This window comes from Gymnodraco acuticeps, unplaced genomic scaffold, assembly GCF_902827175.1.
Source record: "Gymnodraco acuticeps unplaced genomic scaffold, fGymAcu1.1, whole genome shotgun sequence".
Classification (NCBI taxonomy): Eukaryota; Metazoa; Chordata; class Actinopteri; order Perciformes; family Bathydraconidae; genus Gymnodraco; species Gymnodraco acuticeps.
In genome coordinates this window covers 412507-438482 of record NW_022990805.1, presented here as the reverse complement: position 1 = coordinate 438482, position 25976 = coordinate 412507, and the positions used below count along the sequence as shown (strand labels likewise).

General features: G+C 39.9%; 1 protein-coding gene across 3 annotated transcripts in view; it reads right to left on the bottom strand.

Moving 5' to 3' along the window:
* Positions 1–999: 999 nt before the first annotated feature.
* Positions 1000–25976, bottom strand: part of sorcs3 (sortilin related VPS10 domain containing receptor 3) — a 309125-nt gene continuing 284148 nt past the window's right edge. For 2 of the 3 annotated variants that reach the window (XM_034232799.1, XM_034232801.1), the window contains exons 19-27: positions 24302–24488; positions 21330–21463; positions 18806–18929; positions 18191–18303; positions 10238–10369; positions 10017–10116; positions 7181–7286; positions 6251–6411; positions 1000–1564 (exon numbers count right to left, since the gene is read on the bottom strand). In XM_034232799.1, coding sequence (XP_034088690.1) covers positions 1506–1564; positions 6251–6411; positions 7181–7286; positions 10017–10116; positions 10238–10369; positions 18191–18303; positions 18806–18929; positions 21330–21463; positions 24302–24488 — 1116 coding nt within the window. In that variant the 3' untranslated portion in view covers positions 1000–1505. The remainder of the gene's footprint in view (positions 1565–6250; positions 6412–7180; positions 7287–10016; positions 10117–10237; positions 10370–18190; positions 18304–18805; positions 18930–21329; positions 21464–24301; positions 24489–25976) is intronic. The other variant, XM_034232800.1, reaches the window with a different exon arrangement.

The window sequence follows — 25976 nt, the reverse complement described above, 5'->3', positions numbered from 1 at the left end:
TCATTGTTTACACTCAGTATTGTATTGAGTGGTGCAGGAATGAGTCCTGAATCGGGAATGAGTTAGCATTTTATTGCTTCCGGTTCACTCGCCTAAAAGTCAACTTTCTTTTAACGTATTTGTAGTTAGGTCATTTGACTTTGATGCAGTTTGTTAATATCTTAATGTTAGCTTCCGGTTCTGGCAATTACATTTTAGCTCCAGAAATCACAAATTGGTGTTTATATGTGGAGATTATCATGGTGAACAAAACACGTTATGTATCATAAACCTGTGTTTTGTCACAGCGCTTATTATTTGCAATTTTTGAAAATCTATTAAAGAATCAAATAGCTTTTTGTTGAAGGAGCCCTTGCGATGCTAACTTCAGGGTCCGCCAACAATAAAAGGTCATCAGTGCACCACTCGATTGATTCATATAGTTCTTTCCCAAACAGGAACCGAAGTGGAACCAGCTATCAGAACCCAACCTTCTGTTCGTGGTATTTCTGAGGACGTACACATAACTTATAATGTTATTTTGGATTGAACGCCATCAACGTTCTCCCAACATATGAATATTTTGAATTTGATCACTGGTCACCACAATAGAAATGAGTTCTGATGCCCAATCTGAGTCATTGTCCAACAGGCAGAAGGTAATGTAATGAGACCAATGGCAAGGATGGAATCTGTGTAAACATCACTGAATATCTATTGTATATATCTAATGAAACACATTGGACATGTTTGTATTTCTTTCCAGGGAAATAGTGGGACGTTAATACTGCATTATTTCAATAGAATTCTACCTGCATTTACAGATAAACCTTTTCTACAAGATACTTATCGCTCAACAGTAACTGCAGAAAACGAGGGCAAAACAGAAGAAGTGTGGGTAAAATCCATTGGGCTCTTTGAGGGAGGATTAGAAAACAACTATTTACAACACTTGCTTATCTAAAACACAGAAATCCTGTCCTCAATAAGAACATGCACAAGTCAAGAACCTTAGCGAAACAAAGTTGATTTCTTTAAGTAATGTTTTAACACACTTTCAAAAACAGACCAGATCCTCTGTTGTCCATGGTACTTAGACTACGAGCAGGTAGAAAGTAATAATATATACATTTAACAGAACATATGATAATATTGTACATTTCAATAATATTCCCTGTTAGATTGAAGACTCAGACATTATAGTCTATATATAGGCAGAAATTATTCTCAAAGCAAACTCCTTATGAAATGTACAGAACTCTTCACAGGTGTGGACAAAGGTATTTCACTCTGTGAATGAATGTAGCTTATCCAAACAACTGTATATGCCAGTTACGACACTGATCTCATCGAGTAAATTGACATTTTTCTGCGTGGATGTTGCTGAATGAGGCATCCGTGCAAGTCAGTATAAATGAGGTCCCTTAGAAAACTATTAACATCAGTTGTGTTGAGAATTACAAAACAGAAAAAGAGAACCCCGACACTGTAACACTTGGCTGTACATAAACTGTCGCTCTCCAGCTTTACACGCTAGTACAGTTGGGAATCTCCCTTGTGCTCTCGCAGGCGTTTCCAACTCCCCCTGAGGAGAGACGGACAGAAGAAAAGAATGAGAGATAGTTAGTTCTGCATCAGTACTTATATATACCACCTCTTTGACATGGTCGTGTTTATTACTGAAATGTTTTAATCCAAGGATTTGTAGCTGTTTTTTGGATATAAGAAAGTGAGCCATTATGAAAATGTGTTTCTTTTTTCTACCGCTCATGCTGAAAATGAAGGGAAACTTCAGTGAGTCGTATGATGTCATTAGTGGAGGATGATGGGATACATGCAGGATCGGGAAGTAAGGGATTTAATGTAACGTATAATGTAATCAGGATACAAAACATTGCATTTCTTCTGTAAACTGTACTGTTCTGTAGGCCAATACTTTAAGTGTGAATCATGTGTTTCAGTGTTGGTGTATAAACTACTGCCTGAATATGCTTAATGACAGGCAGGTTTTCCTATAAATAACATATAATCCATACTTTCATACTCAGATGAGGTTACTAATTACACATTTTACTGGTAACTAGTAATTGTAATGAAATGCATTTTCAAAGTAACCCTCCCAACCCTGGGTACACATCTATCCAAAGACCTCCAGTGTAGTTCCACTGCATTTTACAACATTTTTGGGAACAACTCACATAAAACAAAATAACTCCTAAAGTGGTGTTAAGGGCAATTATACACTGAACAAAAATATAAATGCAACACTTTTGTTTTTGCTCCCATTTTTCATGAGATGAACTCAAAGATCTAAAACATTTTCTATATACACAAAATAACCATTTCTCTCAAATATTGTTCACAAATCTGAAAAATCTGTGATAGTGAGCACTTCTCCTTTGCCGAGATAATCCATCCCACATCACAGGTGTGGCATATCAAGATGCTGATTAGACAGCATGATTATTGCACAGGTGTGCCTTAGGCTGGCCACAATAAAAGGCCACTCTGAAACGTGCATTTTTGCTTTATTGGGGGGGGTCTGAAAACCAGTCAGTATCTGGTGTGACCACCATTTGCCTCACGCAGTGCAACACATCTCCTTCGCATAGAGTTGATCAGGTTGTTGATTGTGGCCTGTGGAATGTTGGTCCACTCCTCTTCAATGGCTGTGCCAAGTTGCTGGATATTGGCAGGAACTGGAACACGCTGTCGTATACGCCGATCCAGAGCATCCCAAACATGCTCAATGGGTGACATGTCCGGTGAGTATGCTGGCCATGCAAGAACTGGGATGTTTTCAGCCTCCAGGAATTGTGTACAGATCCTTGCAACATGGGGCCGTTCATTATCATGCTGCAACATGAGGTGATGGTCGTGGATGAATGGCACAACAATGGGCCTCAGGATCTCGTCACGGTATCTCTGTGCATTCACGATGCCATCAATAAAATGCACCTGTGTTCGTCGTCCATAACATACGCCTGCCCATACCATAACCCCACCACCACCATGGGCCACTCGATTCACAACATTGACCCCAACCGCTCACCCACACTCTGCCCTGAACAGTGAAAACCGGGATTCATCCGTGAAGAGAACACCTCTCCAACGTGCCAGACGCCATCGAATGTGAGCATTTGCCCACTCAAGTCGGTTACGACGACGAACCGGAGTCAGGTCGAGACCCCGATGAGGACGACGAGCATGCAGATGAGCTTCCCTGAGACGGTTTCTGACAGTTTGTGCAGAAATTCTTTGGTTATGCAAACCGATTGTTGCAGCAGCTGTCCGATGCTGGATGTGGAGTTCCTGGGCTGGTGTGGTTACACGTGGTCTGCGGTTGTGAGGCCGGTTGGATGTACTGCCAAATTCTCTGAAACGCCTTTGGAGACGGCTTATGGTAGAGAAATGAACATTCAATTCATGGGCAACAGCTCTGGTGGACATTCCTGCTGTCAGCATGCCAATTGCACGCTCCCTCAAAACTTGCGACATCTGTGGCATTGTGCTGTGTGATAAAACTGAACATTTTAGAGTGGCCTTTTATTGTGGCCAGCCTAAGGCACACCTGTGCAATAATCATGCTGTCTAATCAGCATCTTGATATGCCACATCTGTGAGGTGGGATGGATTATCTCGGCAAAGGAGAAGTGCTCACTATCACAGATTTGTTCAGATTTGTGAACAATATTTGAGAGAAATGGTTATTTTGTGTATATAGAAAATGTTTTAGATCTTTGAGTTCATCTCATGAAAAATGGGAGCAAAAACAAAAGTGTTGCGTTTATATTTTTTGTTTGACAAGACAACATGAAACACATGCAGAGAATACACATTTGTGTTTATGTTATACTGTAGGTTATAACAGCATGTCAGGACTAACTGCTTTCTCTGATTCAAGGCTGTAATAAGTTTCATCAGCATTGCATTATTTCATAACTCTTCCTCAGAATACTAGAACCATTTAAGTTATGATTTCAATTGGAAGAGGCCAACAAGGTCCACATGTTGAAGATGTATTGATAGGATTGACTAAACCAACATTACTCAACAAACATAGTTCATTTTTCTGTTAAGCAGTATATTGTTAATGGCAAATTAATTGAATTATAATGTAACACTGTCGAAAACATACCCAACAAACATGTTTATCAATTTGCTTTTCATATAGAGAACAAATGTACTTTATGCAAGACTGAACAAGACATTAGAATGAATTAGTTGTTTGGTTGCGCATTTTGTCTCACACTCAGGAGAGTTGTTTTTATTTTAATTCTTTCTTTTGAATAATTTAATTTGTATTGCTGTTTGTTCTTGTTTTGTTATTAGAATTTAAACAAATGCTTACTTTTTTAAAGGGTTATATCCTCATTGGTTTGGACCCTATGCATTTGTTGAAAAAAAGGCCTGTGTGCGAACTGGGGGGGTTGAGTTTGGGTCTAATAAAGGATATTATTACGTTGCATTATTCAAAATGTAGTGTCCAGTAATAATAAGCATTACTATGAGGATGTCTTCCGTCTTCTGAACTGACTATATCATAATCCGTGTTTGCTGCCTGTAAGAAAATGCAATACTAAATCCCTGGATTGGCCATTTAATGTGATATACTGTATATTCCAGGACTGGAAGTAATTATTACTCTAATTAGCATGATTGCTTCTATTTGACGCTTTAAATTGTCCGTTGTATTTATTACATTATGTAATTATTGTCATTTTAAATGTGTTATCTTTTTATAACAGCACTCAATAGAGTACTGCAGTGATGATGGGATTTCCCCAGTTGATTTTGGTATATTGCAGAAATCAAGCTTTGTGGTCAACACTCGTGAAGGATACTGACACGTTTTGTTCAGCAGAATGATTTCCATATACTAACATCACTTTGTCCTTTTTTAAGCATAAATGCAACCAGAAGAAGTGAAAAAGCGAATGTATGAAGTACATTACGGTCACATGGTGGTGCGTCACCCCGGCTAAGCTAAAGGCGGACTTGTGTCGGAGTGATGAGGTATATAAGTCTAATTTAACCAATCGTTATTTATGTAACATATTTTATTTTGTGGAACAAAAAGGTTAGCTTGTGTTAACCCCAGACCTTATTTCAGGCTTCTTACCACAAACATGTTAAAAAATCCATTGACTTTGAGACGACCGGAAATGGTAATATGCTAATCATTTTCTGGGTTTTAAGAATCATTACTGCACCACTCTATATCACAGATCCCATATACATGCACTGTCTGGTTGCACTGCATGTATAGAAGGCATCGAGGCTTTTGTGTTGCTGCTGTTTTTCCTGTATATTTGTCCTGATGCAAGTTCTAGAAAATTCACTACAGGAGTGGAATACAGTCTTTGTTTCATACGCTATGAATGTGTAGCATAACAACTAGTTGTGCAACCCTGTGAAGTCTTCTATACTGTAGCAGAGGTCGGCATGTATTATTCAATTTGTAGACTTAGTATGATTAGGGTTGGGGCAGCACCTCAGGTCATGCTGCTACATGATGACAATACTAACCGGCTCTCCTCTGTGGAGAGGCTTACAGGCAGTAAGCAGAAGATAACAATGGGCATTGAGCTGAATACAATATTGTGGGTGTCACCTCGGTGTAAGACCTTAATCTTTTTCACACCTAAGTCAGCTACTCAGAGACAAATTCATTCTGGAACTGCACTTGCCATTTGACCTGTACTGCATTCTGTTGGTAAAGCAGCAAAACAGCGTATCATATAAGGTCAGAGTAAGCAGAATTTAGCCAATTAGCTTTTTGCAAATGTGCTGGAATATTTAAACAAGTCATATTCTAACCAAATAGTCAAGTGATTAAGGCCGCTGCCTCTGTGCTCCTGCTGGCCAACGAAGTCCTGAGGCAGCATGCTTAAACATGTTGGTTTTATTATTTATTCATTGTTCTCAGTACTGCAAGCCTTGCTGAAAATCTTTTCTTTACTGTGCTAAACCCCATCCTGGTCTGTCTATACTCTGCGGCTCCCTCTGCTTTCCTCTTCTCTGAATAATTCAAATTGCTAAAAGGAGATTAAGTTGCCAATTCTCTGTTTTAAAAAATAATTCAAATTCAATAGCTAAAGTACTCCTGGGGTATGATTCTGCACACATGTATTTGTGTATTCTGACTTCTAAGACCATCTTCAAAATGATAGAAAATCATGTCTCTGATCAGGAAATCAAAACCCTTTTCAAGTCAGTAAGCAATCCTTTTGAGTGGAATCATTTCACTCCATGAAAGCTCTTCATTTACTTTTGATCCTGGCATCCAGTTCTTTCTCCATGAGTTCTTTGGATGCGGAGAACTCACTCAGAGTGATTTTAGGCGTGCTGTCGCCCTGGCCGACCGAGCCAATCATCTCCTGCTCCTTCTCCTGGTTCACCTCAGCGTATATGTTGATCCAAGGTATTTTTCTAATTTTATAAAAGAAGAGATTGACAAATTGGAAAAAATGAAATGTTTGCCATATTTTTCAGTATAAAAATAATCATTTATAAATCTAACAAAAGTGTTTTTTTTATGACAAACTTTAAACACATTTTCTCGGCTAACCTCAAGGACAGTTCTGTTTCCTAGTGCTTTGGGCATTCCAACTTTCAGAGTTGTCTCAACTGTAATAATACCTCAGTCACTACTCTTTAGGCATATTACAGTGGCATTGGTATCTTTCCCATCAACATGTATAACACCTACATCTATATTTAGTCACCATCCAATTTATTTCCAATTACCATTAATTTGGGCTTTTTTAATTGCTCTGTTTTGTCAACTGTGAGATTTCCAGAAAAATGCATGCTCTTTAGAGTAATGGGAAAAATTCATATTCATAATTAATGACAGATTTTCCATTCCCTCCGACTTTTCAAGAGAATCATTTCATGTATGAATAATTTATTCAGCAAATAACAAGCGTGGAACAGCAACAGCATATTCAACCCTTTAATGGTCGTTTTATCCACATGTTATCACTGATTGGAGCCACATGCTCATTCAATCCTGCTAGAAGTTTGTGTACAACCTCTAGGGGGACTTGTTCAATCCAATTTCTTAGCGCAACTGATTGATTGGTCCAGACGGTGCTCAAATGGTATCATCAATAATGGATAATAAAATAATAGATATATACTAGGGTTATATATGACCGTGCCATGTGCAGCAGGTGGAATTAATCACACAGTGTACCTCTTGAATTTGTAGATGAGGAACACTGCTAGACCCAGGAACACCACTGATAGGAGCATCAGCATGGCCGAGCTGCTGTGTCTGGGGCTGGAGTCCACCAAGGGTGCTGTGGGAGCGGACAGGAAACAGTTAGCTTTTGGTAGATGTCCTTTAATTTCATTGTTTGCCTCACCAACAAGCCCCGCAATGTGTGAGACGTTGATGTACATGAATCCACATTAATCATGATAAAAGGTTAAGTAGCTAAAGTGAGAAGTGGTTGGAAGAGCTGTAATCATCTGTAGGCTTTATAACATGTTAGGCTAGTTTAGCAGGTGACATGTGCTTTGATATCATTGTCTGCATTACCAACATGCCCAGCAATTTGAGTAAATTAAAGTACATTATTCCTGATAGAAAGTGTAGTAGCTATTAAATGGAAGTAGGTGAAGTTATTTGATGCCTGTAAATAAATGAAGGCTATATAACATGGGTAGCTAGTTTAGCATGTTACTGTAGATGTGCTTTAATATGACTTTTAACCTAACCAACTTGCCCAGCAATTTGTGTACATTTGATGTAAATTATATACATTATTCCTGATTAAAAGTTAAGTAGCTCTATAAAGTAAATTAAATGAAGTTGTTGGAAGACCTGTGAATACATGTAGGCTATACAAGCTAGTTTAGCATGTAGGCCTAACTGTGCTTTGATATGATTTGTCTGCCTTACCAACATGCCCAGCAATTTGTGTCAATGTGATGTATACTACTGTACATTATTACTGATTAAAACAAATAAAGCAGGCAAGTAGGAACAATGTGTCCAATCAGTCCAATCTGGGCTCATGTTCATTTCTTCCATTGGAGGGGTAAATACTCAACGTTCTACATTCAAGCTTTAATAAAGTAAAATACATAAAGAAAAATAAAGTCACACTGAAGAAGTGTTTAAACAACCCCATTTTGATAGCACATCGCCAGGTTTGCATTGCTTCTAAACAATTACAATCCTACCAAACGTGTTGAAGACATTCCCAACATAACTAAAGCACTTAATATTTATTTATTAAATATCCTCGTTTTTCTAGCTAGAAGTCTTATTCTCCATTGCTAGCTTATTGTCTTTACTGTTTATTTCAGTGTACTACTTTATTTGACAGCCGCAGTGCATCATTAATACATTTCTCAATATGAGTAGAGTTAGCCAGAATGTATAATTGTGTCTGTTGTGCCCTGGAAGGAAATCTTTTAAAGCCCAATCATAAGGAATACAAGCATATCAAGTACATTCAACACCCCTTTCCAATGAATTGTTGATTAGTAGAGTATGCTACACAGGTAGCAGGATTGTGTTTTGTCCATCAACCACTTTAAAAACTCCACAGGGCGTCTTTAATCTGCAATATGTACAACATGTAGCTATGAACTGCAAGTGCTTAGGCAGTTTAGCAAAACAATTTTTGTAAAAAAAAACGTCATGGTTCTCTAAACATTTGTGTCATCAGTTTGTTTCTATCGTAATACAAATTGGGTTATTTTTCATTTTCCGGACTGCACATTCACATGAAATGAAATATAGACCCATGTTTATGCACCAGCAAATTAACTCGTGAGTTCTGTATATACACACACAACAGAGATAATGGATTTGAAAATGATGCTTTTGTTTTAAATAGCTCAAATGTCATTGTTGTGATAGCGTGGAATTGCTGTTTCTATTGCTGGGCAAAGAAGGTGACGGCAGCAGGTATTTATTACTTTTCAGGTAGATTTGAAATGGTTACATTTACCTCAAACAAAAGGCTAATCAAACAAGCACTTTCAAGGATTGGTATCAAAGTACATGGTTTTGCTCGTAATCAAACTCGTATGTTGAAGAGGGCTTTAATGTCTGTTGTTTCAGGGAAATCACATTGCATTCCCAATGTTTATGAGCTACTTGCAAACACTTGAGCTTAGAAACAGCGTGTTGACCTTTCTCAAGCAGCTTGAAGGCTCAGACCTTTTTCTTGGGAGGTGAAATATAAAGAGGTATCCAGCTGGGTAAACCTCCAATGTCATTAAAGTGCAGCACACCACAGATCGTCACAGAACAGCATATGCCAGGCTGTTAATACCCAGCACTTTCAGCTACACACAACTCATGGCTGTGTGCCTCCGAAGACTGTTTGCCTAATGAAACTAGCCAAGCAATGAATACTGTGTAAGTGTATCTGTCCAGCAGTCAGACACAGGATTTGTTAAGTATTTCCAACACCAATAAAAGGTAGATTTCGCCTGAAAATCCATGTTATTTACAATGTGCCTCCATGAATCCAGCATTGCTTTTATACTTATAACAGCACTTTGGTTTTTGGCAGCAGTGCCTATTAAATGTTTCTAATCTTGACCACCTATTTTCAGCATTTTAGAACCAGACGCTGTTGACTTCTCAAGCATTTCTGAAGACATTTTTTCCCATAAGGGTGTACAGTGTTATTTCTCAAGGACTAAATAATCAACATAATTATACTCAGTGTAACACTCATTTTGTGGTTGGATGGCGATGCAAGAAATAGAACAGATGTTCAGCTTTTTATGGCAGGCATAAAAGATCGTCTCAAGGAGCTCCACTTAAAATCAACCCTGAGCCTGTCATACTCCCCTGTGTTCTTTATTGGGAAAGGCGGCAGACTGACAGGAATTGTAATCAGTGGAGCAAAGAAACATTCATGTTGTCCAATGACCATTTTTACAGTTGTGTATTTTGGGACTTCCAAATGAAGAATGTAAAATGATAGGTGATGCTTAAATGACCCATGCCAGGTACAATTAGGGTTGATAACTTAATGTCAATAAGAGCAAATGTTTCTTACCAAGTGTTAACTGTGTGTTGTACACAATCACCCTTACACCAGGCTTCAGCTCGAACTCCACCAAGTTCTGGTTCAGCGCGGTTACAATTACATCGGATACCTGTTAAACACATACAACATGGTTATCTACATTAAAATAAGTCTTGTTTTGCTTTGTGAATAGCAACGTTTTTGATTAGATTTCAAGTAATAATGTACATTTTCAATAAAGTCCCCCATACCTGCTCTAGCACCTCCTCACTCTTTTTCTTGCCCTCTGATTGGTTCTTGTGGGGTAACAGGAAGAGCTCGGCAGCTGTTGGGACTCCTGGGAACACGGCTACCAGGAGCTGCTCCTCTGGGAAGTCCGACACCTGGGATAAGGCAGACAAATGCACTGTGACAGTGATTTATTCAAATAACTTCATCAATTTATGACTTTGTTCTGTGCCCATGAAATCAGACAATTACATTCTTCCAGTCAGCTTACCCCCCTGGAGTGGATTATTGTGTGAATGTTATATATGTATTCCAAACATAAGGAAGCACAGCGCTCAACAGAGCAGGGGGCTGGTTGTGAACATAATAACATCCCCAGCAGAAGAACTGAGACTCAAGTACACTGCCATAATCAAGAGGGTTCTTTGGAAATATGTTGCAATGTGAAGATTAGGGTGTGTGAATGTAGCAGCTAAGTTGAATGCTTGATTCTGATTGGTCAATTTGACGCTCATATCAAGGGACAATGTGAATATCAATCCACAGTAAGAAGTCTGGTCAGTTTAACGTCAACTGTGGCAAAAACACATTTGTTTTTCTTCAACAGAAAACACCATGCAATACTTTTTCAATATCCCTTTTTTCATATATATATATATTGAGATCATGAAAAGTTGGTCTTATGATGACTGAACGGTCTGTACAGAAAATAAAGAGAGAACAAGAACAGAAAACTAGGAAAGGGAAGAAGTTAGAAGAGGGTTAGGGTTTTGTCGACAGAGAGATCAGTGGAAAAGGAAAGACAGGAATTAAACACAAACATGAACAGCAGAAGAAAATAGACATTGCTTGTCGAAAGTGCAGATCTGCTGGCACTAACAATGTCTCCTGCTGTGGAGAGCACCCTCTCGCTATGGACAGAGGTAGCAGATACAGCCAGGTAGCGCTTTTCTAACATGGCAACATAAGGATATTTGGCGTTTGTAATAGCTTTGGCTCGGTCTGAACTCTCTGCGAGTGGTGGAGGCTTACATGCTAGTGGGAGTTGGGTTTGCACTTCAGTCTTTTTTCTTTTGGTACCGGTGATATTCACGTTCGGGTGATGCCTTTTCAAATGAGTGTGATGTATTGCCAGCCGCGTAACCAATGTTAGTTGAACAATGCCGACAAACAGCTTTGGTTCGGTCCACCTGTCTTTATCCTTCATCCTTGTACGTAACTGCGAAACCAAAATGTTCCCAAACCGGAGACTTCAATGATGCTGGAGGATTTTCGAGCTCAACTTTATCTAAGTTCGCCATTTCGACAGTTCCTCAAATTACTGACTACATTTGAACGCATCCCTGTGACCAGTCTCATAGTATGCCTCTCGTCCAATGAAATGACTTGGTCGCTCTATGACGCGTTGAACCCAATGTGAGCAAATTACTCTGAATGCTGCGACGCAGCACCTGAGATTCTGAGACCTGCAGCAGTAGGTTCCACAAGAAGACATAAACAACAGAACAACAAAAGGACATCATACAGCAAAATGTACAGGGATTACAATTTACATATTTAACCACAAGTACAGGTACCAACAGCATCTGATTTTGTAGCATCCAACCGAGCTTTAAAAACATGTAGTGGTACTAGCTTGGTAATCTTCCATTCTTTTTGCAGACTGTTCCATGTTAGTGGAGCTGCACATCTAAAAGCTTTCTTCCCTAAGACAGTCCTAGCACTTGGCACATTTAATAAAACCACAGCATGCGATCTCAGGCAATAAGTACTTTCAATTCGCAGAGAGATCAGGGAGCAGATATAAGATGGTAGTTTATCCAACATGGCTTTGTAAATTACATTACATTACATTACATTGCATTTAGCTGACGCTTTTGTCCAAAGCGACTTACAATAAGTACATTCGACCAGGAAGACACAACCTTGAAGAAAACAGAATCATATAAGTACATCAGGTTTCATAGAGCCAAACATTTCAAGTGCTACTCAACTGGCTTTAGGTAAGCCAGTCCTTTATTAGTATAAAAGTGCTTCGTTAATAGTTCCAACGCTCGAAGTGGAGTCGAAAGAGATGAGTTTTCAGTCTGCGCCGGAAGATGTGCAAGCTATCTGCCGTCCTGATGTCAATGGGGAGCTCATTCCACCATCCTGGAGCCAGGACAGCAAACCCACGTGTTTTTGCTGATGGGAACTTGGGTCCCCCTCGCAGCGAGGGCGCAGCGAGTCGTTTGGCTGATGCAGAGCGTAGTGCACGCGCTGGGGTGTACGGTTTAACCATGTCCTGGATGTAGGAAGGGCCAGATCCATTCGCAGCATGGTAAGCAAGTACCAGTGTCTTGAAGTGGATTCTAGCAGTTACCGGAAGCCAGTGAAGGCAGCGGAGGAGCGGAGTGGTGTGGGAGAATTTAGGAAGGTTGAAGACCAGACGAGCCGCTGCATTCTGGATGAGCTGCAGAGGTCGGATGGCACATGCAGGTAGACCAGCCAGGAGGGAGTTGCAGTAGTCTTGGCGTGAGATGACGAGAGCCTGGACCAGAACTTGCGTCGCTTTCTGTGTCAGCTGGGGACGTATCTTCCTGATGTTGTAAAGCGTGTATCTGCAGCAACGGGTTGTAGCAGCGATGTTTGCAGTGAAGGACAGGTTGTTATCTAGGGTCACACCCAGATTCCTTGCAGTCTGAGTCGGGGAAACAACTGAGGTGCCGATGTTGATTGTTAGGTCAAGAGTGGGACAATCTTTTCCCGGGAGGTAGAGCAGCTCAGTCTTGTCAAGGTTGAGCTTGAGGTGGTGAGCAGACATCCACTGAGAGATGTCAGCTATATATAAATGAAAAAGTACCAGTGACTGAGCCTCCGTACAGTAAGTGATGGCATAACCGCCTTGGTATACAGGGTACAGTGATGCGTAAGTGCTTTACAATTTGTCAAAAATCTCAGTGCACTGTGATACGCAGCATCTAACTTGCTCAGGTAATTGGCAGGTGCATTCATATATAACAAATCACCATAATCCAGCACAGGTAAAAAGGTCACAGTGACTAGCCTTTTCCTGGCCTCAAGCGAGAAACAGGACTTATTTCTGTAAAAGAAACCTAGCCTAACCCTCAACCCTCAGATTACTTCCAAGAAGTTGTTCACGTTCTCAATTGTTTACGTTTAACGTTATATTCGTTCAGTACACTTCGGTACACATGTGTACCGAACCAAAGGGCCCGTACCGAATAATTTCGGTATGGGTACGTATACCGTTACACCCCTACTGGATAGACTCAACATTCACCAGAATGTACTGGAAGGATGGCAGTGGCAGAACTGGACTCTAGCTACTGTTCTGGAACCACTCATAACTAGCCCTGATCGGCAGCAGAGAGATCAGGTTGGAACAACACAGATAGATACGTAGATACAAAGAGACAAAAGTGCCAAATGCATAATGACCTTTGTGTCTAGTTACATTACATTACATGTCACTTGTTACATGCTTTTATCCAAAGCGACTTACTGTGGATAATCCCCACAGGAGCCATTTGGGGTGAAGTGTCTCAGGGACACAACGACATGCTGACTGCAGTGGGACTCGAACTTGCTATCCCCTGATTCAAAGTCCAACACCCCTCCACTGTGCCTCCACTGTGCCTCCCATTCAGTTCAGTCATGTTAGTACCCCACTGTTTCAAATATCACTTGTTGGGAAGACAGTCCAGTTGTTCTTTTTCTTTAACACTTCAGGGTTCATATTGTTCAGTTCCAATGTTTCTCAACTGGACACTGTGCTACATAAAGCTGTACCAAAGCAGAATCTCTGCATGAAAAGATTGTTTCTTCAACATTAAGTAAGTAAAGAATGTGAAGAACTGATGAATGGATTGTCCTGGAACATGATACAGAAAGTCATGGTTACCAGAAGATGAACTCTAATCATTTTGATGATCCCCTGACTTCTTAAAACATTTGGATTTTTTAAAAAAGAAATCTGTAATTGTAAAATTCCCATCAGCTTCCTATGTCATTGAGCATTCATTGATAAAAAAGACAATCAATCATAATTGTACCTAGAAGCTTTTTGCTACAAATGTAACAGTGAAAAAACAGCTATGACTCAACTATCCCAAGCTTTGCCTTTCTAATTGCTTGCTGAGGGTGGAATAAATATGTTTTTTGTAAGAAAAATAAACAAAAGCTTCAAACACGCTGTTGCAATTTTGAAAGTAAGATATTTTGGTGCCGGTCCTCACAGAAATTCCTTCAGACGTGTAATTAGACTTTTTCAATCCAACAAAAGAAAGTCATTTGGTTTGAAATGAAATGAAAACGTTTTCTGGTTAAATCTCAATTTCCTTTGGTTTTTGTTGAAATAGGTGAGGCCAAACCAATGTTTTCTCTTTTATTTTCCCGAAAACCTTTTTCGGCACTCTTAACCAGTTTATTCAAGGAAGGGATGCAGAGCCTGGGCGGTGATCACTCTTCATTTTAGAGCCTGTGATGTTTTGATGTTTTCTCAGCGGCTGAGGTGGACAATGGAGTGGCTAAAGCCAAAGCACATCAATTATCAAGCACTGAAATCCCTATTTGAGTACCAAAGTAGTGGACAAATGATAGCCATGGGCATGACTTGCAATGAGAGAAGGGGTGGCAGAGGGGGAGATAAAGTAAATAGGATGACAAAAGAGGCAATAGCCCCTGAAAAAAAATCAATACACTTTGACCATGTTTGTTCTCATTGCAATCTGTCATTAGTTCAGAAAAAAGCTGGCAGGCTGCTTTCGAGTGCTGTGCAAATCTACTGCTGGAGACACACATCAGACTGAAATAGCAAGCAGGGAGAGAGGTGAGACACTGAGCGAGGAGGAGGTTACCTGCTGCAGGGAAGTTTGGCTCAATTTAGTTTGATACAAAGATCCCACAGTGCAATATTTTGCAAGTTTATTTTGGTATTATTATTTGAAGATAAGCTCTAGAGGGGCTGAGGACAGAACTGTAACTGTGCATATGCTGAAAGGTTTCCACCTCGACACACACAGTCCATTTGTGTGCATGTGCAAACGTTTTCTTTAGGGCATATGTTATATGTACCAGAAGCGATTCTATGTGATATGTAGGCAACAGTGGAAGAATCTAGTGTTTGAGCTTACTCACAGTGGCAGCATGCATTGACATCAATGCTAGCAACAGCAGGAAAACATGCTTAGAATCTTCTTTAACCATGTTAGCATGCTTACAATGACAAATCAGCACTATACACAGAGTACATCGCTGTACATCTGGACATAACCTTTTACACCTATACAGGAAAGGGAGAACCCCAAAAAGCATAATAGGGCCTCTTTGTCTGAAATCCAGATTGTTTTTAATTATCATTATCATCTTAAAACCAAATATACATTCTAGTCATTTTAGAGAAAGGTAGTTATCAACATAACCATAGTTTACAAGAGTGAAAATAGAAAACATATTGCTTTGAATGGTTTACTAAGTAATGTGGTGCCTTCAGGGTAGCGATAAGAATACGACAGCTAGATTTAACTTTAAGTTAAGCTGTGGGAGTATGAACATTGTAAACTGCCTGCATTTGAGCCGAGCAACCTAAAGGGGATGTAAGAGGGAGATGGTTGTAGATAAACAGAGTGGGATGATTTAACCTCCATTACTGATTGTGCATTCAGAACTTGTAGAGGCAGTGGCACCGAAGTTATGACTCGAGAGATTCAGCAACTGCCCTGCAAGTAATAGTGCCTCAGTTAAATAGACCTTGACTTTATTGTAAATTGTTCCCTTTTCTCATCTCGTGTTTTATCGTTTGGGAGTTGTTTACTATATTGAAAAGCCATCAGATGTGGACTGGCCTCTGTCTCTCAAGTAAGAGTTCTCAACCATAACAAAATAGAGGAAGAATAAACCTTCCTGTCAAAACTTGGATAATGTTTTTGTCAGGAAATGTAATGTGTGTCAGTGCTACGCTTATACACACATCTACAGTTCTTTCAAATGGGTTTAGGCACGTAACAGATTTGAGCAGGACAATGTGAAAATATATAAAGCAAAGTGACACATCAGCCACTAGTAACATTGAAAAAACACATGTTGGAATAGTCACCATGTATACTCCCTGTTCAATGTAATACTTCACTTCAAAAAATAATCTGTGAGGATGGTTATTTATTGTAACCCTGGTTCTATGACCACAAGATAGCCTTACAATGTGTATGTTCATGTTCGGTCAACCTGAAGAACCCCATGTAGGTTTATTGAGGGAACTATCTATAACACAGTATTTGTCTTTATCCATTACTATACAAGCTTAGTGTGAGGAGAGAAATAGATTAGGGACCGGAAAATAAGTAATGTAAAGACAAAATCATCTTTAAAAAAACGTATCTTAATAACAGCAACCAATAACTCTTTCAAAGCAAACGTGAATATACATTTGTATTAGTTTAAGACAAACTTCAAAAAAAGCTTACTGTATCCTTTACGCAATGTTTTACCATGATGCACTATTAAATAAAAATTTTAAGTTTGTATCAAGCTTTGTTGTAATTTGCTAAAATAATGAAGTATTGTTTTGGTTGTACTGCTTGAATTGCTGTTTACAACACTAAACTCCCACACAGTGAACCTGGAGCCTTCAACCTAATGACAGGCAGGAATACAACCTCATCATCAGCTAGCATGAAGTGGAACGTAAGTTAACAGATCTTGACCAAATTCACTTATCAAAAAAAGTGCATGAACATGACATGTTACTTGTTAGACGCTTTTATCCAAAGCGACTTACATAGTCAATACTGTGGACAATCCCCACAGGAGCACGTTGAGGTGAAGTGTCTCAGGGACACAACGACATGCTGACTGCAGTGGGGTTTGAACCTGTTTGGAACCCTGATCCAAACACCAACGCACAACCCACTGCACCACACGCCTCCCCGTAAACATTAGGATTATGAAGTTAAAGTAGCATATTTTAGAAAGTTGAAACATGTCACTACAATAATGTGAACAATGCAGCTTGAATCATCTTACAGAGTAAATACAAAAACAGGGAAACTCCGCAGATAAAACAGGTGGCAGTTTAGCACATTACCCTTTGATGTACTACATGTTATGTGAAATAATGTAACTGTGATATGATAGTATTAATACTATCTCTGTAATCAGAGGAGAATACAATCGTGTAATAGCTTAATCATGCATTGATAAACTATGATCAAAGGGCCCCTATTGTGCTCTCATTTTCAGGGTCATATATGTATTGTTTTCCTCTGCTGGGACATGCTTCAATGTTCAAACAAATATATATTTGTAGGGCCGAATCGTCTTACCGAACATGACATCACAGACATACATGGAAATCAATTGGCTCAACATCACAGACCTTGCCTATGTTATTTATGAGATCTCCTTTAACCATTTAAAACAATTCTACAAAAGCGCCCACCAGCAGCTCTTAATCTCGTTTGTAAGACGGTCAAGAGAGTAGCACAACCAAATGTGGTCCGCTATTCATGAACTGTGAATAGGGAGTTGAGTAGCACTTAACAACGATGGGTGAGCGGCCCACACATTGCGAGGCTACATGCACCGCCCTGCAGTACGTTGAAGTACGCTAACACACACACACACACACACATTATATACCGTGACAGATTTCGTAACTCAAAAGGTCCCTCCGAAGCCGTCACGCTTGAATTTCCAATAACTTTGTATTGCCGACTTTTAGATTTAAAGATTTCGACCTGATGAAGTCATCTTGGGTGAGAAGGAAAGCAGAGGGTTCTTCACACCTCTCTGATGATGAATCGCTGGGTAAGGGCAATCTTTTTTTGCCGCACCAATGAGGAGTGGGCAGCAAAGGTAATAGGGGTATAGGAAATAATTGAGAAAGAGCAGGTTGAGAAAGACAATAGGAAATACAAAGACAAAGGAGTTGAAGACAGACAGCAAGATGGACGGAAGAGAAAATGAAATTCACTCACTTGGAGCAAAGCCTTCTTAATTACTCTCCCCACATCCTGTCTCCACTCGGGTATGTCTGGGTTGAACTCATCCAGATTAGGGGAGAATGATAAAAGTAGAGATTTGAAGAATTCTGTTGAGGAGAGTCGAGGGAGAATCAGCCATTAATTCACTCCGATCCGGGGGCATTATTCTCAGGGAGAAGCGCCAAAACTGTCATTTCGCTCAAGTTGAGTTTCAGGTAGTTAACACTTGATGAAAAGACGAGGGTTTCTCATATCCCCTACACTTCCCTTTGGCTGGATGTACCAGATGCACTTCTAGGTAATTAGAAAATGTCACAGCTCTATGCCAGCCCATCTACTGGTAATAAATCAAAGCATTTTACAGATACTTGCTGTCGGCTACTCACTTTCGAATGAAGACATATTTTCATGGTGGCCATGGTTCTAACAGTGATGTGATATATTTGACTTAAGTAGGAGCAGTTTTATTTCAAAAACATTTTGCACACGTCAGAATATAAAGGTGTCTAACTAAAGGACTGTTTTCTGAAATATTTCCATAACACCATTTTCAGCTAGAATCTAAGAAGTACAGGCTTGTTCCATGGGATACATTTAAGAAATACTGACCTTGCACTGCTATGGTCTTGGTATCCTGCAGGATGGTGTTGGCTGCAGCCACCTGGACTGTGATGGTGTGCATCCCGTCGTTCGGGAAGGTGTGTGAGATACTCCCGTCCAATGTTATCACAGGCTGCAAGAGCAAATGGTACAGGTACAAAGTAATGTCACACTTCTCAAGCACATGGTCCATGCTTGAATCACTGGACATTGGCTATCTTGCCTTAGGCTGGTTTTCAAGGTTGACCCTAGATTCCTTATATTCATTCCATCCATCAGTGGTGCGACAAATAGGTCTAAAACTGGGATTCATTCAAGATAAATATAAAGTTTTGTTGAAGTAAGGGTGTGTTTGGAGTGCCTTGTTTTATACCCCTGTTAATGTAGAAGTAATAATAATAAAGCTTTATTTGTATGGCACTTTTCATACACAAGGTGCAGCTCAAACTGATTTAGCCACAGGGCACACTTCACGATGTAAAACAGAGAACAATAAATGCACTTCTAGTCAAACGATCAAACCTTTTTTTTAGCATGTATGCAAAAACATAATATAACAATTCAAGGAACCCAAGGAGGTCAAAAAGGTATGATAACAAAACAGTAAAAATAAAATTAGGAGAAGATGACCCTCTCAGTAAAACAAAGGAAGACGTAAGACTAAATAAAACAATAATACAATAAAATATACAAAACTATAACATGAATGAATAAAACAATAAAATAGTGATATTATAAAATCAAATAAAATGGGGATGTTGCTAATGAAAAGCTAATTGAAAACATATGTCTTCAACTGTCTTCAAAAACAACAGCTGAAGATATATTGTGTTAAAGTCAATCTGAGATTGACTTAAAGGTGACATGTCATGCTTTTCCGGTTAGTACCCGTCCCCATGTGTGTTATGAAGGTTTTTATGCATGTAAACGGTGTGCAGAGTCAAAACCCTCAAAGTACACCATGTAGCGAGTAAAACTCTAAAACAGAAAATACCTCCCCAAAACGCCTCGTTGGAGATACGTCACTGTCCATTTGATTCTTCCGGGGACATCATGATGTCATGTCGTCCCCGGAACTAAATGGACCAATCCGTGGAGCCGTTACGTTACGTCCGCGGAGCCGTTACGTTAAGCCCCCGCTGATTGGTCCAAATTGACCAATCCACGGACTTCCTCACACACTCAGTGCATGCAGCTCAGCTGATCTCTCCTCCCTGGCTGCAGGCTGATAACAGACAGTTGGGATCGCGGCGAAATTCTCTCTGCAGACCCGTTCTCTCTGCAGACCCATTCTCTCTGCAGACCCATTCTCTCTGCAGACCCATTCTCTCTGCAGACCCATTCTCTCTGCAGACCCATTCTCTCTACAGACCCATTCTCTCTGCAGACCCATTCTCTCTGCAGACCCATTCTCTCTGCAGACCCATTCTCTCTGCAGACCCATTCTCTCTACAGACCCATTCTCTCTGCAGACCCATTCTCTCTACAGACCCATTCTCTCTACAGACCCATTCTCTCTGCAGACCCATTCTCTCTGCAGACCCATTCTCTCTGCAGACCCATTCTCTCTGCAGACCCATTCTCTCTACAGACCCATTCTCTCTGCAGACCCATTCTCTCTGCAGACCCATTCTCTCTACAGACCCATTCTCTCTGCAGACCATTCTCTCTACAGACCCATTCTCTCTACAGACCATTCTCTCTGCAGACCCATTCTCTCTACAGACCCATTCTCTCTGCAGACCCATTCTCTCTGCAGACCCATTCTCTCTGCAGACCCATTCTCTCTGCAGACCCATTCTCACAGCGTTTATCAACCTTTTTCTTACTCAATATCAAGCCACACTTATTGTTTTTACTTCGGCTGTGACTTTGTGTGTGCTCAGGGTGAGTTTGGCTGTGTTTCGCTGTGTGTCGCTAAACAAGGAAACAACACCTCCACGGAGCTCAGCGCGATTCACAACCTCCCGACTGGTCCCGACCAATCGGAGCACACTGGGCTCACAGGGAGGGGGGGGGGCAAGAGCTGCAACGAGCCGTTTAGTGGAGAGAGTGAATACACGTAGTTTACAGAGATGCTGTATGCGAAACAATGTGAGTTTGGAAAATTGCACAGTATAAATCTATTCTAGTAGACATCAACAATGGAATTATGATCAGTGGAAATGGCCATGACATGTGACCTTTAAATTGAAGTATTATGGGATTAAAGAGATTAAAAATACTGCATTTTAGACATGCTAGAATCATAGCATGTCATTGGTGGAGTGAAACTTTCACTTCCGGACTATACCATGTTCGCACATGAGGTCCAATATCCAATGTCCAATACTTTGGTTTATATCTTAATTCCGGCATAAATAATATAATTCACATTATACTATGATGTACTTTTTGCTAATTTATATTGTGCTTTTTTTTTACATCCTAAACTAATAATCATAAACAAAGTCAGATGCAGAGGGAGCCACAAAGGCGCATGCTTGCTGTTTAAAAGCAGCTTAAGTCAAGAGTGCTGTTATGGAAGAAGTACCTCAGTATTGTTGCCAAACCACCAGAAGTAAGTAACAGTGCGTGAGTGGCTGGGCAGGGCCACTGCTGTGATGTTCACCTCCTTGTTCTTTATGACTACAAAGGGAGTGAGAAGATGGATGTGCTCCACTGGACCTGAGAGAAAAAGAAAGAAAGACATAAAGACAGTGTTTTAGAAACACTTTTTGTTTTATATGCTCTTAATGTATTGCATAAGGAAACAACAAGATTTGTTGTGCAACCCCGTGATGTACAATAACATAATCAAATCTTCAAACCAGCTTTCTGTGAGTTGTCTCAAAACCCCCTGTTGATCTCATCCAAACATCTCGGCATCTCAACACTCACAATCCTACCTGCAGATTGGTATAATTGTCATCAACAGATGCAAAACGAGACTTCATTTGATAACAATGATGGTACAACCCCCAGTTTTATTCCAAACTGTCACTAAACCCAGAAATATAAATTGTATAGATATGTAAACAAATCTGCGATGCGGGCTCTGATAGCTCTATGCTATTTTTGTTGAATCTTTTTTTATTTGCTGTGGCAATGATCTTTTCCTAACGTGAAGTCTTATGTTGCCTTGTGAAAACAATTAATATTATTGTGCTTCAGCACAAATAAACATTCAGTAGGAGCTTTTGCAGTTATGCTAATTAAATTAAATGTCTTTATTAGGTTGATAAATGGTAACCCAGGCTTTCTACCTTCCTATTATAATATGCTTGCTGGGGCAATTTAGTCATTTATAATCCTTGTTTCTGGAGACATCATGGTCATTTCAGTCCTTTTATTTATAGGCCTGCCGAGCAGCAAATGCATACCTTGGAACTGATCCCTACATGTTTCGCTTGGGCCAATTGAAATGAAGAGGTTTTTGACTGACATGTATAAAGTGATGACAGATTAAAAATGCCAATTTATAAGGTGCTTGAATATCTGTGACTATGGCAGTGGCAACTAAAAATAAGTCTCTTTCGTAGACTGAAAATATGTTGACACCATCATGTATTTTCGACATGATACCTTTAGGATAATTCTGCAACCCACCCCCCACTAAGAAGCTAATAGGACCTGACAGGGGTCTAGGTTGCTTTACACTAATCTCAGGGATAAAGTTGCCTGCCACGGAGTGATGAAATACACTACTTTAGTGGAAAACTCAAACGAAACGTTTGTGTAGTGCTGTGGTCTGAGGCGTTCGTCTCGCCAAGGCTTCTGTTAGCTCTCATCCTCTTTAACCAGAACTAATCTTTATCCCCACTTGGAGATGCTCAGTGTTTGTGTTTGTGTGTGAGTCTGTGTGTATGGGAAAAAGAAGGAGAGAGTCATTTTGTATTAAATATGCTCAGCCAAGAAATATTGTAGTATTTTTGTCTTTCCCCAACTAAAATAATAGCCACAAGAACTGAATACGGACCACACTGGCAGACACATGGATGGCAAGAAGTTACATTTAAATGGATTGAACAAAATCAATAATGGAGCAACTAACAAGACAAAAAAACAATATGAAGGAGTTTCTATAGTTCTCTTGGAGACCTAAAATGAAACACTACTACACTATTATGATGATAGGCTATGTAATTGCTGTCTGGATGGAGAAGGAAATGATGATCCTGGAATTTGTATTCTGCTGTGTTAAAAATGAGCCATTATTTTGGAGTTGTAACTTCAGATAACTGGCAATTAGCTGCAGTAGCCTTACAGGCCAACTTCTCATTCTCTAAACACAGTGAAACCTGAATTTTCTCCTCAAAATTGTTTGTGTTTATAACAGATGCTATAACACATTATCCTGTGTAGAGGTCAGTGCAGTTCACTTTAGATGAGGTTAGCATGGATTAACAGTTTCATTCAGTGGAACACAACATATTTGAGCAACTCAAGCTATGCAACAGTACATTTATAAATAAAACAAGAGACAACCTTTTGATGCTATGACACCTGCTAAAACGCCATATTGGGGTTGCGTAAAGCGCGATCATTTTGATCTCACCTACATTGAAAACAAGAACTAAGCCTAATGTTCTGATGGCCCAATTATTTTTCAAACAACTGCAAAAAACATTTCAAACATAGATTGAGTAAAACTATAACAACAAAAGATTAAAAGAAGAAATATAATTGTATCACTTGGCTACGGGTTTAGGAGAGGGTTAGGTTAATTGAGCTGAAAATAATACATTTGGCATTTGAAATACTACATTCATTTAAGTAAAATATCTTAGTACTTCTTTCACCTCAGTCTGCAGGTAGTGCTTTAAGGTTGCATACATTCTTATCTGGGTAAAAGGTTAAAAATCATACCAATGAGCAGCTTTAGCCTGTATGTAGCCTGAGAATGGATACCAAGGGGAACCCCTTGCTACTGCCAACTCAAAACGTTTAAATCACAGCCATTTCCAGTCACTACGGTGTTCACCAGAGCTCTCTCCTGGGGCCTCTTCTTTTCATCATCTATCTACTTCCTCTTGCCTATATCTTTTACGTAAATTCAACATTCACTTTCATTGCTACGCGGATGACACCCAGCTCTATTCGTCTTCCAAAACCACCTTACAGGAAATCAAATACTGGTTCTCCTACAACTTCCTTAAATGTAATATGATAAAACCGAGGTTCTCCTCATTGGCAACAAATCCACACTAAGCAAACCTGACGGTTTCTCCATTTCCATCGACAACTCCTCGGTCTCAACCTTCCCTCAGGATAAGAGTCTAGGTGTCATCCTCGACAGCACACTTTCCTTCAAAACCCCCATCAGTAATATAATTCAATATACCGGTACGTAACATTATCCGCCTCCCCCCGTTTTGTTTTTGTATCCTGTACGACCTTGAGAGTCTTAAAGGCGCCTATATTAATAAAATATTATTATTATTAAGGGACTTTAAAAGTGTTTTTAAATAACAAAATGTAAATCAACTTATAGGGAAGACTTTAACTTGAAACGACAGCACTTACATATGACATGCAGGTAGAGGGTTGTGGTGTCGTAACCCAGCGTGTTCTCTGCCAGAGCTGTGACACGGAATATTCCCGCTGACTTGTAGACGTGTTTGATCCCCTCCTCAGTCCAGCTCAGGTTGGAGTATGACACTGCTGTGCCATCGCCGAAATCCAGCTGGATGTTGGTGCGAATAGAGTCACCCTGAAATACAGCACAGCAGGACTTCAGTCATATACAAAACGCTACGAGCGACAACACTCAGCACATATAACCAACACAATCATTGTGTGGATGCTTCGACAAGGGAGTGTGATACTGAGTGGAAAACTAGCAAAAGAAGAAGAAGATGAACCTTTATTAACTCCCCTAGGGGGAAATTCAGTTTCCCACTCTGTTTTGAATACACACAAAGTACAAAATACACACAGGTATAGAGATGCATGCATGCACATGGAAAGGTGCCAGAGCGAAGAGGCAGCCAGTCGGTTCAGCGCAAGGGAGCAGTTGGGAGTTCGGTACCTTGCTCAAGGGCACCTCGGCAGTATTCAGGAGGTGAACTGGCACCTCTCCAGCTAACAGTCCACACACTATTATTGCAAGCTCTTCCAGAATACAGCAGTTCGACTGGTCCTTAAACTCCCCAAGTTTTCCCCAACTACACCACTCATCTGCTCCCTTCGCTGGCTACCGGAGATTGTCTGAATCCACTTCAAGATACTGGTACTGGCCTATGTACTTCAAGGGTTTATGCTCATTCGAAGCTAATCCACCATCACTTAAAACGTTTTGGCTTATTTGAAGCCAATGTACTTGCACGTTGTTCTGAGTTTGTATCTTCAGAGTTTATTGCACCAACATAATTCACTTTGGTTAAAAGCTTCAGTAAAATGAAATGTAATGTAAAGAAAATAAGCAGAGCTTCAGTAAACATATTAGGCATAACATCACACCCTCTATACAAGGCTTCCCAGTCATAAATTCAAACTCTAGGTGAGTGCACATACGTGTAAGCAGAAGTTTGGTTATCAGAAGCATAGGCTTAATGTAGCTTCTGAAAGTTCCTGTAAACACGGTCCAGAGTATTTTCCTGGTGGGGTTGTAGCTACGCTAGGAATTAAGGTAAAAGAGTCGGATTAAACAGCTCAAAATACACACTAAGGCAAATATGCTTTCCAAGTGGATACCACCTGTAAGCTTTCAGTCTGGGCCATAAGCAGCTACAATCAATATTTTCTTACAATACCAATGCAACAAAAAAAGTATTGATAAGAGGAAGTGAGAGTGAAAAAAACAAGCTGGTGAACATAGTGAAGACACTTGCAGTCGAAAAGCCAGATATTTCCATCAGAAGTTGGTAGAGACCAAAGAAAGAACTAAAAGAGTCTACTTATATTTATCAGGTAACAACAAACTTGACCTGCATTAATACAAGTGTTGCTAAGTATCAGCTAGACGTCTAAAGAAGCAACTGTTCCCTATTTTAGTTATCAATCTAAAAGGTTACGAGCTTTTTCTAATCCAATCAGTCCATTCAATCCAATATCATCTTTCACACCCCATCAAATAGAATAGAACCTTTGCTATAAACTCAGATCAATTCAAATCAAACCTTCACCTCATCAAGCCAGTTATAGAAATAGGTCTTATCCTTGCAGCGGTTATACCCAGTCTGTGATTTACCTTAATTGA